Source organism: Primulina tabacum, chromosome 14, assembly GCF_025594145.1.
Source record: "Primulina tabacum isolate GXHZ01 chromosome 14, ASM2559414v2, whole genome shotgun sequence".
NCBI lineage: Eukaryota > Viridiplantae > Streptophyta > Magnoliopsida > Lamiales > Gesneriaceae > Primulina > Primulina tabacum.
The window spans coordinates 2,919,220-2,934,565 of NC_134563.1; the positions used below are offsets into that span (position 1 = coordinate 2,919,220).

The 15,346-nt window shown below is 36.0% G+C and overlaps 1 protein-coding gene across 3 annotated transcripts; it reads left to right on the forward strand.

Annotated features, from left to right (window-relative positions):
- The first annotated feature begins 764 nt into the window (after positions 1-764).
- LOC142524894 (translocase of chloroplast 34-like) lies at positions 765-8,298 on the forward strand. 3 transcript variants are annotated; one of them, XM_075629049.1, is made up of 7 exons: positions 765-865; positions 1,141-1,248; positions 6,357-6,481; positions 6,580-6,856; positions 7,627-7,695; positions 7,792-7,953; positions 8,056-8,298. In XM_075629049.1, the coding sequence occupies exons 1-7, from the start codon at positions 767-769 to the stop codon at positions 8,131-8,133; spliced, it is 918 nt and encodes a 305-aa protein (XP_075485164.1). In that variant the 5' UTR covers positions 765-766; the 3' UTR covers positions 8,134-8,298. The 3 variants fall into 3 exon arrangements, with proteins under 3 accessions (XP_075485164.1, XP_075485166.1, XP_075485167.1); XM_075629051.1 differs by having other exon boundaries at positions 6,592-6,856; XM_075629052.1 differs by lacking the exons at positions 765-865; positions 1,141-1,248 and adding an exon at positions 1,279-1,310 and having other exon boundaries at positions 6,335-6,481.
- Positions 8,299-15,346: the final 7,048 nt, after the last annotated feature.

Consider the following 15,346-nt stretch of genomic DNA (forward strand, 5'->3'; position numbering starts at 1 on the left):
AAAATTGTTTTTTTTTTTTCATTTTAAAGTGAAGTTTTGCAAAAATAACCCAAAACTATTCACTAAAACCTCCAAAAATAGAAGGGTAAATTATCAAATAAAATGAATCCGAACTCAAGTTCGAGAATAATTCTCTGCGGGATTTATTTCATAACTTGAAATATTTGAAATAGAAAGATACGACGCAGGCCACAACACCGTGTGTTGCTCCAACAAATGCAAAATTTGTAGAAATTTAAATCATGCCGAAAAGGACCGTCAGAGGAAAGCCGACACTTGGGTGGGCGGTCCTTGTCACGTTAGTCACGGTTCACTAGATTCGTAGAACAAAAGACAAGTTCGGTGTCGAACTTTCAAGTGGTAGATAAGGTTGCTGTCGACTTTACATTCTGGAAAGGGTTTTCTTAAACCTTCTCCTTTATTCCCTTCGATTTCCCAATTTTCAGGCATTGAAGAGAGCACATCCATTTTGTAAGCTTCTTTTAATTTTCCGTTTCTAGTATAATAGTCGTTTTTCCAGACTTGATCAGTACAATTCCCCCTTCATGTATGGCTGATTACCCGCGCTTTGAGCTTTTCTTTTCTTTTCTTTTCAAGAATTCAGTGTACATTTGTTTGTTTATGTTTTGAGGAGTTTTTCGTAGGTGGGTTCTCTTAAAAATGTCCAAGGTTAAAGTTTTTGTGTACTGCGTAATTTCTTTGCCATTGAATTAAGTTGTTAACTTTTGATTTGGAGTTTGCTTTTGAATGGTGGGCAGAAGCACGAATGGCTGCACAATTAATTAGAGAATGGACGGCGATTCAGCAATTTCCTGCCGCCACTCAGGAAAAATTGGTTGACTTGTTGTCAAAATTGAAGAATCAGGTTAAAAAAAATGTTCTCCTTGTTAAGTTTAGATTATTAACGATGTTTTTCGTGCACCCTTTTGGCTATCTGAAAGAGGAACAGATTTGTGGTACTATTGCTGCGTCCAAATGAAAAAAAATAGTGTTTTTGATGATTCATTGTAATTTTTTTATTTGTATTCATGGTTTAAGTTGATTATTATGTAAAGTTATCAATGCTTAAATGCAAGTGTCGTTTTAATGTTGATGTATGTGTGTTTAGTTTTGGGCTGTGACCGAGTTTGTTTCCTGTAGAATGTGAGCACGTTGACGATCCTTGTTATTGGGAAAAGTGGAGTTGGAAAATCTTCCACGGTTAATTCAATTATAGGGGAACGAGTGGTGACTGTTAGTGCTTTTCAGGTATCTAAACCTCTTAATTTGGTTAATATTTTTATATGATAATGGATGCTGCGATTTGTTAGGTGAGTTTTTAATGGAGGTGGGGCCCACGCGGAATTTAAAAATGTTTTCTCACATATCTCACATCGGAAAATCCTCAAAGTTGGTTCAAGAAATTTGTTATAAATTGAGCCTTACTTGTTTGCTTTTAGTATCCCAAAATCAAAAGCTTTTCAGCTTTGATAAAAAGAGAGTGCATAGAAAAATAGTGTATTTTTCTTGAATGCGGGAATTCTCTTGTGTAAGTTAGAGAAATTATTTTCTCGGTATACACGGGTTTGGGAGTGTGAGGAATATTGAGTGTATTGGTGTATACACTTGTTGTAATATTTCTTCCAGTTATAAAAGTTGCAGTGCTCCGTGGACGTAGCCTATTTTGGGTGAACCACGTAAATCTTTGTGTTCTTGTTGATTATTTTATTCCGCATTTTTTTCGGTACTATATTATCATCGTGATCGGCATCACTTCGGGGTAATTTCCCAACAACTGGTATCAGAGCCTTCTTGTGAAAATTCTTAAAAATTCTAAGTATGCTCTGTGGTTGCAGCCTTGTCTGATCTTCCACATCAGAAAAGATTTTTTAGATTTTTTGCTAAGGCTAGAGAAGTGATGGCCGGAGATGATGGATCGGGACCGGGAATCAACAAGTTCGACGGAACAGATTTTTCGTTCTGGCGGTTACAGATAAGAGATTATCTGTACAGTAAGAAGCTGCATCAACCTCTATCAGGAAAGAAACCAGAAAAGATGGAGGATGATGATTGGGAGCTCCTTGACCGACAGGTGTTAGGTGTGATACGACTGACCCTAACGAAGAACGTGGCGCATAACGTGGCGGAGGCCAAAACCACGGAGGAAATGATGACCATTCTGTCAGACATGTACGAGAAGCCATCAGCAAACAATAAAGTACATCTCATGAAGAAGTTATTCAACTTGAAGATGGTAGAAGGTGCTTCGGTGGCAAAGCACATAAATGAATTCAACACGATTGTCTCTCAGCTGACATCGGTGGACATCAAATTTGATGATGAAATTCGGGCACTTATTCTTCTGGCGTCTTTACCAGACATTTGGGAACTGATGCGGGCAGCGGTTAGCAACTCTGTTGGAAAAGGAAAACTACAACTCAATGATGTTAGAGATCAAATCCTTGCTGAAGAAGTTCGCAGGAAAGACTCGGGTGAAGCAACATCATCGAGATCTGCTCTAAATCTTGATAACAGAGGAAGAGGCAGGAATGGTGAAAGGAGTTCAAACCGATGGCGCGGTAGATCCAAATCAAGAAATGGAAAAGACAAAAACATCCTTGAAAAGAATATGAAGTGCTGGAGCTGTGGTGAGACTGGTCACCTGAAAAAGAACTGCAGATCAACGAAAAATAATGCCAATGCTGTCACTGAGGAAGTACATGATGCTCTGCTATTATCCATGGAAAGCCCTGTTGATTCTTGGGTTATGGACTCGGGAGCTTCGTTTCATACCATTGGTGATCGCGATGTATTTGATAATTACATCGCTGGCGATTACGGAAAAGTTTTCCTGGCTGATGGAAAACCTTTGGAAATTGTTGGTATGGGTGATGTACGAATGAAGATGTCAAATGGATCTGTCTGGAAAATCAACAAAGTCAGACATGTACCAAAATTGACACGCAATCTGATCTCGGTGGGACAGCTCGATGATGAAGGCCATAATGTGACCTTCGGTGATGGTTCCTGGAAAGTGAACAAAGGAGCCATGATCTTTGCTCGAGGAAAGAAAACTGGAACACTGTATATGACTTCCAGTTGCAGAGACACACTAGCAGTTGTGGATGCTGGAGCCAATTCAAGTCTATGGCATTATAGACTTGGACATATGAGTGAAAAGGGAATGAAGATGTTGGTGTCAAAAGGAAAGCTACCAGAATTAAAGACTGTTGAACACCAACTATGTGAAAGTTGTATCTTTGGAAAGCAGAAGAAGGTGAGCTTTTTAAAAGGTGGTAGAGAACCGAAAGCAGCAAAGTTGGAGCTGGTTCATACTGATGTATGGGGACCATCTCCTGTGACATCCCTTGGAGGCTCGAGATACTATGTCACATTCATTGACGATTCGAGTAGAAAAGTTTGGGTTTATTTTCTGAAAAATAAATCTGATGTTTACGAGACCTTTAAAAGGTGGAAAGCCATGGTGGAAAATGAGACCAACTTGAAGGTGAAGTGCTTACGATCTGATAATGGTGGAGAATATGAAGATGATGAGTTCAAGAAATATTGTGCACAAAACGGGATCAAGATGGAGAAAACCATTCCTGGTACACCTCAACAGAATGGTGTAGCTGAAAGGATGAACAGGACCTTGAAAGAACGCGCAAGGAGCATGAGATTGCATTCTGGATTGCCAAAATCATTCTGGGCTGATGCTGTTAACACTGCAGCATATCTGATCAACAGAGGACCTTCGATACCGCTTGACTGCAGAATACCCGAAGAGGATGGAGCGGCAAAGAAATAAACCTTTCTTTCTTGAAAGTGTTTGGATGTCTATCCTATGTTCATATTGATTCAGCAAGCAGAACAAAACTTGATCCGAAATCAAAGAAGTGCTTCTTTATTGGTTATGGAGATAATGAGTTTGGTTATCGTTTCTGGGATGACCAAAATCGGAAGATCATTCGGAGCAGGGATGTAATATTTAATGAGAAACTTCTGTACAAGGACAAGTCAGACATTGGAGCTGGAGATGAATGTCCTGAAGTCAAGAAGACTGATGAAGTGCCATTCACATATATTCCTGTGAATGAATCGAAAACCAGTAATCAGGAAGATGAAGAAGAAACTGCACAAGATGATGACCCACAAACTCCGGTGATTGAACTCATGAGATCTTTGAGAACCATTAGACCACCTGAGAGGTACTCCCCTGCACTTCACTATATTTTGCTGACAGACAAAGGTGAACCGGAGACCTATGAAGAGGCAATGCAAAATGATGATTCAACCAAGTGGGAGTTGGCCATGGAGGATGAGATGGATACACTGTCATCCAATCAGACGTGGGAGTTGACAGAACTTCCACAAGGCAAAAAGGCGTTACATAACAAGTGGGTGTACCGGTTAAAAGAAGAGCATGATGGTAGCAAGCGGTACAAGGCAAGACTTGTTGTAAAAGGCTTCCAACAACGAGAAGGAATTGATTACACCGAAATTTTCTCTCCGGTGGTTAAATTAACCACTATCAGGACAGTACTTGGACTAGTGGCGAAGGAAGACTTACATTTGGAGCAGTTGGATGTAAAGACTGCGTTTCTTCACGGTGACCTAGATGAAGAAATTTATATGAAGCAGCCACAGGGCTTTGAAGTACGGGGAAAAGAGAGAATTGTGTGCAAACTTCAGAAGAGCTTGTACGGTCTCAAACAAGCTCCAAGACAGTGGTACAAGAAGTTTGATGGATTCATGAGTGAAAATGGTTTCCTAAGGTGTCAAGCTGATCACTGCTGTTATGTGAAAAGGTTTGACGGTTCTTATATCATACTACTGCTATATGTAGATGATATGCTGATAGCTGGAGCTTGTCTGGAAGAAATTGATAAACTCAAGAAAGATTTATCAAAGGAATTTGCCGTGAAGGATTTGGGTGCTGCAAAGCAAATCCTTGGAATGAGGATCTTTAGAGACCGGGGTGAATGGATTCTTGAAGTTATCTCAAGAAGAGTACGTTAAAAAGGTGGTTAGCAGATTTAATATGGATGAAGCTAAATCTGTGAGTACTCCTTTGGCTAGCCATTTCAAACTAACCAAAGCACAATCACCATCGACGGAGCAGGAGAAGGCTTATATGAATAAGGTTCCTTATGCTTCTGCTGTCGGAAGCCTCATGTATGCAATGGTGTGTACAAGATCAGACATAGCACATGCAGTGGGAGCCGTGAACAGGTTTATGAGTAATCCAGGAAAGCAACACTGGGAAGCAGTTAAGTGGATTCTCAGGTATTTGAAAGGTACTGCTAGTTGTTCTTTATGCTTCAGGAGGTCAAAATTGGGCTTACAAGGTTTTGTCGATGCCGATATGGGTGGTGACCTGGATGGCAGGAAAAGTACTACTGGATATGTGTTCATATTAGGTGGTACAGTTGTAAGCTGGGTGTCTAAGCTGCAAAAGATTGTTGCGCTTTCGACTACAGAGGCTGAGTATGTTGCAGTTACAGAAGCTAGCAAGGAGATGATATGGTTGAGATCCTTTCTGGAAGAATTGGGTCAGAAGCTTGAAGATAGCACGTTACACTGTGACAGTCAGAGTGCTATTCATTTAGCAAAAAATCCTGTTTACCATGCTAGGACAAAACATATACAGGTTAGGTACCATTTCATCAGTTCGGTGCTGGAAGATGGAATCTTGATGCTGGAGAAGATATCTGGAAGTAAGAATCCAGCCGATATGCTCACAAAGACAGTAACCATTGACAAACTGAAGTTGTGTTCAACTTCAGTCGGACTGCAAGTATAAATGGAGATATATGAGCTGCTGCAATGATGGTGTGAAGGCATGATTGAAATCAAGTCTTCAAGTGGGAGAATTGTTAGGTGAGTTTTTAATGGAGGTGGGGCCCACGCGGAATTTAAAAATGTTTTCTCACATATCCCACATCGGAAAATCCTCAAAGTTGGTTCAAGAAATTTGTTATAAATTGAGCCTTCCTTGTTTGCTTTTAGTATCCCAAAATCAAAAGCTTTTCAGCTTTGATAAAAAGAGAGTGCATAGAAAAAGAGTGTATTTTTTCTTGAGTGCGGGAATTCTCTTGTGTGAGTTAGAGAAATTATTTTCTCGGTATACACGGGTTTGGGAGTGAGAGGAATATTGAGTGTATTGGTTTATACACTTGTTGTAATATTTCTTCCAGTTATAAAAGTTGCAGTGCTCCGTGGACGTAGCCTATTTTGGGTGAACCACGTAAATCTTTGTGTTCTTGTTGATTATTTTATTCCGCATTTTTTTCGGTACTATATTATCATCGTGATCGGCATCACTTCGGGGTAATTTCCCAACACGATTTTCAAGAAAATGTTGCATGCTTGTTCAGTCAGAAACTCCAAGGCCTGTAATGGTTTCAAGGTCACGATCAGGTTTTACACTAAACATTGTCGACACCCCAGGGCTTGTTGAAGGGGGATATGTCAATGACCAGGTGCTGGATACCATTAAAAGGTTTGGCTCTGTTATAACCTGTTATTGTGTTTCTCAGCCAAATTGCTTTAGTATGCTTTAGAGCAAAAATCTTGTTTTTGCAATAAAAACGTTTGTAGCTTTCTGGGCAGATTCCTTTTGAACAAGAGGATTGATGCTTTACTTTATGTGGACCGTTTGGATGCATACAGAGTTGATAATTTAGACAAACAGGTTGTGAAAGCCATTACCGACAGTTTTGGCAAAGAAATATGGCATAAAGCATTGGTTGTTCTTACACATGCTCAGCTCTCACCTCCGGATGGACTGAGTTATGAGGAATTCTTTTCCAAAAGATCCGAGTCTCTTTTGAAATGTGTTCGACAAGGAGCTCAGATAAGCAAAAAGAATGCCCAGGCACGCTCTACAAATCTCTTACATTTTCCTCTCTATTAAGACAGTTTCTTTATCTTGATTTTCTTAACCCCCACTTATGTGACAAATGGTTTTATGATACGGGTGACAGAATTAAGTAGCTACAAAAGAGGCATTAGTAGTAATGATATGGATGGAATGTAAAAAGTCAGGTGAAATTGGTTTGATGATGAATTCGCCAAAAGTAACAGATGTTAGATTGTTGGACGGTACAATGTATTTATGCCAACAGAATTAAATTTGACCGGGATGGAGCCTCAAATCCATAGCCTAGAAGGAACATGTAAGTTTCAGTGCAGCAAACACGGCTTTCAATGTTCATGTCTACCCTTATGTTAATCGTGATATTTCATTGCACGTCAACCTTCAAGTCATAAAGACATAGATGAAATAAGGGCGAAAAACTATGATTCCTCATGAAAGGCTAGCAGTCCCAAACCCAATTTTAACCAGTTATGATATGGATTATCTTGTATCTAATTGTGAAGGCTGATTTCTTTTACCTCATGCGATATATTTTGCATCTTCATTGCGGAAAACTATGATTCCTCATGAAAGGCTAGCAGTCCCAAACCCAATTTTAACCAGTTATGATATGGATTATCTTGTATTTAACTGTGAAGGCTGATTTCTTTTACCTCATGCGATATATCTTGCATCTTCATTCACCCTATTATCTCATGAAACTTACATGAAGATGCTAATTCTATCTCTGATACTCTCTTTCAAAATGGTGCTTTTGTATTGTTTAGAGCTTTGCTATTCCGGTTGCTTTGGTTGAGAACAGTGGGAGGTGTAACAAGAATGAAAGTGATGAAAAGGTTGATTTCCTTCTTATTTATTCTTACGCTATACTAATTGTTGCAACTTGCACATATATGCCAACAAGTTTCTAAAATAATCTATCTTGATCATAGATTTTACCAACCGGCAGTCCTTGGATTCCGAATTTGGTCCATATGATAACCGATATGGCCTTGAATGGAAAGGATGGTATTCTAGTTGACAAGAAGTTGATTGAAGGGCCAAACGCGAATGACCGAGGAAAGATATTTATCCCAGTCATCTTAGCATTCCAAGTGAGCCTTTAGTATTTATACGTCAATACCGTCTTCTTACATCTCAGAGGCAAAAATCACAATATTTTATCTGATTTTTGTTCTTCTTTGATCTTGTGACAGTACTTATTTGTGATCAAACCAATTCAAAAATGGATCAAAGACGATGTTGCGAGAGAGACGAAGCCTTCGTGGGCATGAAAACTCGTCACCTGGGATCTTTTCGCCAGCTTGTTTTGTTATATGCTTTTTGTTGTTTTATATTTTTGCTTTTCACTTCTTGTCAACCTTGACCTCTTTCACAATGTGCTGTTGACTATGATAAATGCTCAGAATTTAGAATAATATCAGTGCAATCTTCTTGAACCGTGCATCGATCTTCCCTCTTTCTTTGTTCTTTTTAATCTACCCTAATCTACTTCACGGTTGTGCCCTATTTTCAGGTTTGTTTCAACTGCCTGCACGGGCAATGAACGGCCCCACCTCCCTGTAAAAAAAAAAAAAAAATTGACTCGGAAAAATCCGAGCCGTTGGATCGACTCCTGCGGGCAGTAGGGTCGACCGAACCCTATTTTCACTATATGACCAACTTCATTTCTTTTTTGTGACTTGATTTTTTTTACCTTATCTAACCATTAATATGTACCATTCACGTATTGGAAGTTAGTTTTGGATTGTAAATTAATTTGTTTTGGATTGTACGATTTATCATCAACGTAGTTCATTTATATTTCAAGTGATTATCCAAATGTTGATATTTATTAATTTTACTCATTGATTACATATAATAACACCTCGAACACATGAGATACCATTTACAATAATAAAAGGCATATTTGCTTTTAACTTCAAATTTATGATGATATTCTTGTTCCATCTTCATTTTGGACATGAAGCCTATGTTTGCTTAGTAGTCTCTTTTGTCTTGCCCTAGTATGATATTATTGTATGTATAAACCCTTTTTTCTTGCTTATCAGTTATAACTAATCAGTTTTGTTCATGCTACTTACATGGATAGTGTTCTTATCTATTTAGTTTATAACACGTGTATTCAGTGGATGAATCACGAACACTCTTTCAACCATGATGTATAGATAAGTGATCTTGATTTATCACTCAACGCACATGTCATCTATTGAGTGGATGATGCCACCACCCATATGAGTAGCATCTCCCAGTCCTAACTCATCTCACAAATATCTTTCTTAATGTACAACGGAAAGGGAACCCTTAGGATATGTTTGGTATGGGTGATAAGCAAAGGATAGATTGTTAAACTCATGTTTGTCTCATTTTTTATTGGTTCAATTAATCAAGAAAGTCATGATAAAAAAAATCTATTTGGGTGAAAAGACATCTCATTGTTTTGGGAGGATTGAGAATCCAATTATATATCCTTACTTTAAATTTTGTCATCAATTCAATTAATTATCATATCCTATACACCAAACATAGCCTTAAATTTCATTATCAATTCGCATCACAATTTGTTTTTATTAATTGAGAACTAATTAGATTCTTAAGCCCACTTTCCACTATATACTGGAAGATGTAATTAGGCTTTATTATTATTATTTTTTCTATATTAATTATCTTGCCTTTGAAAGGATTTTGATTTTAAAATTTGAAAGTCTGAATTTTTTATGTTATGAAAAATTTTGAAGTTTTCGTATTATTTGAAATTTTCCGACAATTTAAGTTTGAAACGGCTAATTTTATCCTACTCCGGGAGATCTTCTCCCCGTATATGAAAAATTGACACGTGTACATTTTCTTTTTTTTTTTTTAATTAGGTTTTTTAACTCTTGTAAATACAACTCCACAAACATTGTCATTTCACAACATTTTCTTTAGCAACTTTTTTCTTCAAATCTAAACATTTTCTTCTTTAATTTGTTTTCGTTGGGTTGAGAAACACAATCAATCTTGATTTTGATGATAACAAAACTTGTTATTGTGTTTTTAACATATTTAGTCAAGACTAGCTCGTGATAAAATAAAAGAAAATGACACGTGTCAATTTTTCGTGTACAATGAGAAGAGCTCCCGGAGTAGGATAGAATTAGCCGAATTAATTAATTGAGTGAGTCTTATATAAGACCGTCTCACGGATCTTAATCTGTGAGACGGGTCAATCCTACCTATATTCACAATAAAAAGTAATACTCTTAGCATAAAAAATAATATTTTTTCATGGATGACCCAAATAAGAGATTCGTCTCACAAATACAACCCGTGAGACCGTCTCACACAAGTTTTTATCTAATTTATTTTAGTTATGTTTTGAAAATTAAAGTCTTTTATAAAATACAAACTAATGTGATCTCACATGTCCAGGTGCATCATGTAAATAACTTTAATGGAAAAGTAGTTTTGACCGTTGAAATAGCTACAAATTATATCCATAAGTAGCACTTTATTTATTTATGTATCTTGTTTTTTTTATTAAATATAAAATTAATTAGACTTTAAATAAATCAGTGAAAAATATATTTATATATTAAAATATAAAATTATTAAATATATTAAGTAGAAATAACTTTTGTGGAGTATATTAATCTAGAGTGGGTTTCATGTGAGACCGTCTCAAGAATCTTAATCTGTGAGACGGGTCAACCCTACTCATATTCACGATAAAAAGTAATACTCTTAGCATAAAAAGTAATACTTTTTCATGGATGACACAAATAAGATATCTGTCTCACAAATACGACCCGTGAGACCGTCTCACACAAGTTTTTGCAATTAATCTATTATTTTGTAACTTAATCCAAAGCTCGTGTACTGAATAAATCACATGAGCTCGAGTCCACATTAATGATTCAACCATTTTCTTCAATAAAACTCGATAATCAAATTTGGAACAAACAAATTGAATTAATATTCAATTTGGTTCAACACCGTGAACATATTGAGGCAATTCTAAATGTAAAATATTTATTAAAATACTTTTGAAAAGTAAATTGTTAATTAAAACGCGTCGAATTTGAATAATTGGGCAAGAAATCGGAATTGATACGCAATTGCTCTAGCAAATCAACTCAATAATATATTATTGTTTATAAAATTTACAAATTACAAACCTTTGTAGTTAATTTTGATGAATTATTTATTTAATAATATTAATATACATATAAATATGTGACAATAAAATTGATAAATTTTGTGCTTAAAAGTGATGAATATACAAGAAAGATTAGATATATTAATCAAACATTAATTTTGTTGATACATATAAAAAAAATTGTTTGACTGCATTTACATTGTTTTCCATATTTCTTTTTCATTTCACTTATTTTTCTATATATTTAATTGGTACGTATATCATCCATTAAAATATACTAAATTTACTATGTAATGTTAGTGTATTTATTTTCTTATTATCAGCGAAATTTTTTTACAAAAAAAAAATAAAATAATTATTTGCATTTAGTTTAGCACTCTCAAATAGGAGTAGGTCTTTCGGGAGACTCAGCGAAATTTTTACAAAAAAAAAATAAAATAATTATTTGCGTTTAGTTTAGCACTCTCAAATAGGAGTAGGGCTTTTGTGAGACAGTCTCACGAATCTTTATCTGTGAGACAGATCAACCCTACCGATATTCACAATAAAAAGTAATATTTTTTCATGGATGAACCAAATAAGATATCCGTCTCACAAAATATGACACATGAGACCGTCTCACACAAGTCTTTGTCCTCAAATAGCTGATTAAATATTATTCCACACATTTCTACAAATTTAACTCCAAAAATTATATAATTTGAAAAAATATATTTAATCGACACAGTCCAACCGGCTAATATTCAAAAGGGTGAGTTGGCTAAACGTAGATTAGAGGAATACGTCTTTTCCTTGTATAATATTCATCATCAAATATAAATAATTATTTTATTGACTTCTGGAAAACGAGAATGCACCTTGCACACCTTATATATAAGACTGTGTTTCAATTATATTAGTTGAGAAAGGGAAAAAATAAATTAATTAGAGAGATTTAAAAAATGATGAAATTTAATGCGTTTCAAATTTTTTGGTTTTGCACTCTAATGCATGGGATGGCAGTACTGTGTCACGGCCTCGAACCGGTAGAAGTATGGTTCGAGAACCTAAAGAAACCGTCGGCGCCGAAAACCGCGGTTATCGAGTTCTATGCTCAAGACTTTCAAACTGGTCCTAGACAATCAATGTGGCAAATAGCCCAAGCCAGCATCACTCCAACTTCACCGACAAATTTCGGCGCGCTCCTAATGTCCGACGCCTTAATAACAGTCGGACCTGATTTGAACTCCGCCCCGATGGGCCGAGGTCAAGGGTTGGTTGCTTATTCGGATTTGAACGAACCCGTGGTGTCTTTTATGAGTAATTTGATCTTCACGAGTGGTGAATACAATGGGAGCACACTCTCCTTGGCCGGGAGAAACCCTCTATCGCGCGACGCTCGAGAGTTATCTATAATTGGTGGTACTGGTGTATTCCGATTGGCACGAGGCATAGTTGTTACAAGTACTTACTCGGATTTTAATGCTACGTCGGGTTATGGCGTTTTCAAATATACTTTGTATGTGATTTATCCTTAGTGTGGTCATGGTATGTTGTCATTGTGTGAATAATCAAGATCGACGGTACTATGTCTTGTTATAATTATATATGAAAAATCAATAATGTTTGGCTGTAAAATTGTACTCAATCGTCTTTTAAGAGTCTATATTTTCATTTTTTTTATTAGTTATGAATCTACGTGATTAAATCGTTGGGATTTGAGTCGATGACTTATAACCCATCCGACAACAAATGTCTCAAATTTGATATATGAGCTTGAACTCGATATCTAATTGTAATAAATCTCTCTCACAAATTATGTGTATTATTGATATATTCATATATGATACATAAAAAATAAAATATGTTTTAACTATTAAATATCACAAATAAAAAATATCAGGTAACATTATTATTTTTAGAACACGTTCAAATGTTTTTTTAGATGAATCAATTGGTCAAAACCCGATTATTTTAATTTGTTATATAAAATACTCAGAAATTACACAAGCTCAAAAGTCAAATCCGCTAGCATTTTCGTGATAATGCTTGAAAAATAAGTTTGAAACAATTAAGTCAAACCCCAATTATTTTGTTATATAAATTGATATTGACACGTATTTGCGGAAAATCAACTCGATTTTTTTATGATTGGACTACACCACACGCGAAATGCTCGTTCAAAAATATGGTGCATATATTAATATATAATTTTTTTAAAGAACCCCACGTGTTAGTAAAAACTAAATATATAGAAAAAATAAAATTATTTTTTAAGTTAGTCTACCTTTTTTAAATCTTATAATTAGTCAAAAATTTAGTTTAATATAACAAATTGTAATTTATACTTTTTGTGTGATTTTTTTAAAGTACCGACATGACTCATGATATTGCCGACATATTCGGCTAAAATCGACATATTTAACTTTTTGTGTGGTTTTTTGATAAAAAGACAAAATTATCCTTTCTTTTTTTTTCATTCTTCCACATCGGCGGCGGCGACGGTGGCGGTCCGACGGTCCGGCGGCGGCGGCGGTGCGGTGACGGTGGTGCTCCGGCGGTCCGACGATGACGGTGCGTTGGCGGTCCGTGGTGGCGGCGGAGGGGGTCCAGCGGCGGTCCGGCGGCGGTCCGGCAGCGGTCCGGCGGCCAAGGTTGTTCAACAACGGTGAAGGAGGAAGGGTAAAATTAGAAAGAGAGTAGGAATAGAGGAAGGATTAATAATCCTACGGAGGAAGGATGTATTATTTAATCACACGTAATACAACCTAATCATTTATAGGAAGGATTGAGTTGGTTAAATAAAAATCATACCAAACGCATGATAAAGTGTGATAAAATAATCTATCCTACTTAATCAGCCAAACCAAACGCAGCCTTAGAGGACAAAAGTGACCAAAAGTCTATATAAACCAACTTACATAATCAATTTTGCTTCTTCTTTTACAAACAAATATTTGTATGTTGTTTGGAAAAATTAGCAAAACTATCCTATAACTTAGGGATGGCAATGGAGCGGGCGGGACGGGACGAGACGGGACGGGTTTGTCATCCCGGTCTCCGTCCCCGAACTCCATCCCGGTCTCCATCCCCGCTCTGATCCCCGTTTTTTCGAGTTCGGAAAATCCCCGAACCCGAAACTTCGGAGATCAACTTTTCATCCTCGCTCTCATCTCCGTTTAAAAAATATTAATATGGCAAGACGATGACGGATTCAGAAATTTTTTCAAACCAAAACTTATTATTATCTATTATTATTAGTGATGATATTAATATTAATATCAATATTAATAATATTACTAATATTTTAAAAAATAATATTATTATTATATTATTAATACTAATAATGCTTTCATTTTATTATTGCTATTATTTTCAGGACGAGTTCGGGGATGAGGATAATAATCTCATACCCGCCCTGAATTACATTGAGGATTAAAAAAAATCTCCAAACCCGAACCCAAACACGAAAAAATTGGGGATCTCCATTCCCGTTTCGGGTTTTTCTCGTGGGAAAAGTTGTCATCCCTACTTATAACACTGGGTTATTTTTACTTCCAATGAAACTTTTGTTTGTAATTCATTAAGTTTTTTTTAGTCCTTCTCAGGGGAAATACTGGCACATATATTGATGATCTGTTTGACGTTATTATCTGTACGTCAGCGAAAGAACCAATAGATTAGACTAAGATCAAACATTAACAACCTAAAGACTATAATCCAAAATACACGAAGTTATATATATATATATATATATATATATATATATATATATATATTAATCCTAGTAATTTTTTCATTTTTGTTTTAAGGCGCTAATAATTCAATGTATGCAACTCCAGCAATGACGTATTCGGAAAGACCAAATTTCATAGTAGTCAAATGATTCCCAAGCATTTCAAACCGGCTAACATTCAGAAGGAAGAGTTGGCTAAAATTCGCATATTTATATCTAAAAAATTCAATGAATAATAAAAGTTTAAAATGACATGATATGTATGAATTACAATAGACTTTTATAACAACTTGAATTCCCATTTTTGTAAAACAAGAACATATACATATTAGTTTCTATAAAGGGCTTATTGTGCACTTGCGTTTGTCCAGGCCTGAGCTTGAGACATGATGGCATGATGTCTGAGACGGTAGATAAAAGCAAGTTTAAACATATCATTGTTAAACTTTAACATTTTTGTGACACATCAATAAAATATACGAGACAAAAGATGTCACATCACTACAAAAAAAATGATTTTCCGCAGCACGTCATCAACAGCGTGCATTAAAAGCACGTTGCGAATAGTACTTTTCACGGCGTGCACCCACATGTGCGCTGTTAATAGTGTTGCACTTGAAAGAAATAACGATGT

Excerpts from the sequence above, each read along its gene's own strand:
- LOC142524894 (XM_075629049.1), top strand. The coding sequence starts at position 767 with ATGGCTGCACAATTAATTAGAGAATGGACGGCGATTCAGCAATTTCCT. Across the intron at positions 866-1,140 it reads TGTCAAAATTGAAGAATCAG|AATGTGAGCACGTTGACGAT; the intron begins GTTAAAAAAAAT and ends TGTTTCCTGTAG. Across the intron at positions 6,857-7,626 it reads TAAGCAAAAAGAATGCCCAG|AGCTTTGCTATTCCGGTTGC; the intron begins GCACGCTCTACA and ends TGTATTGTTTAG.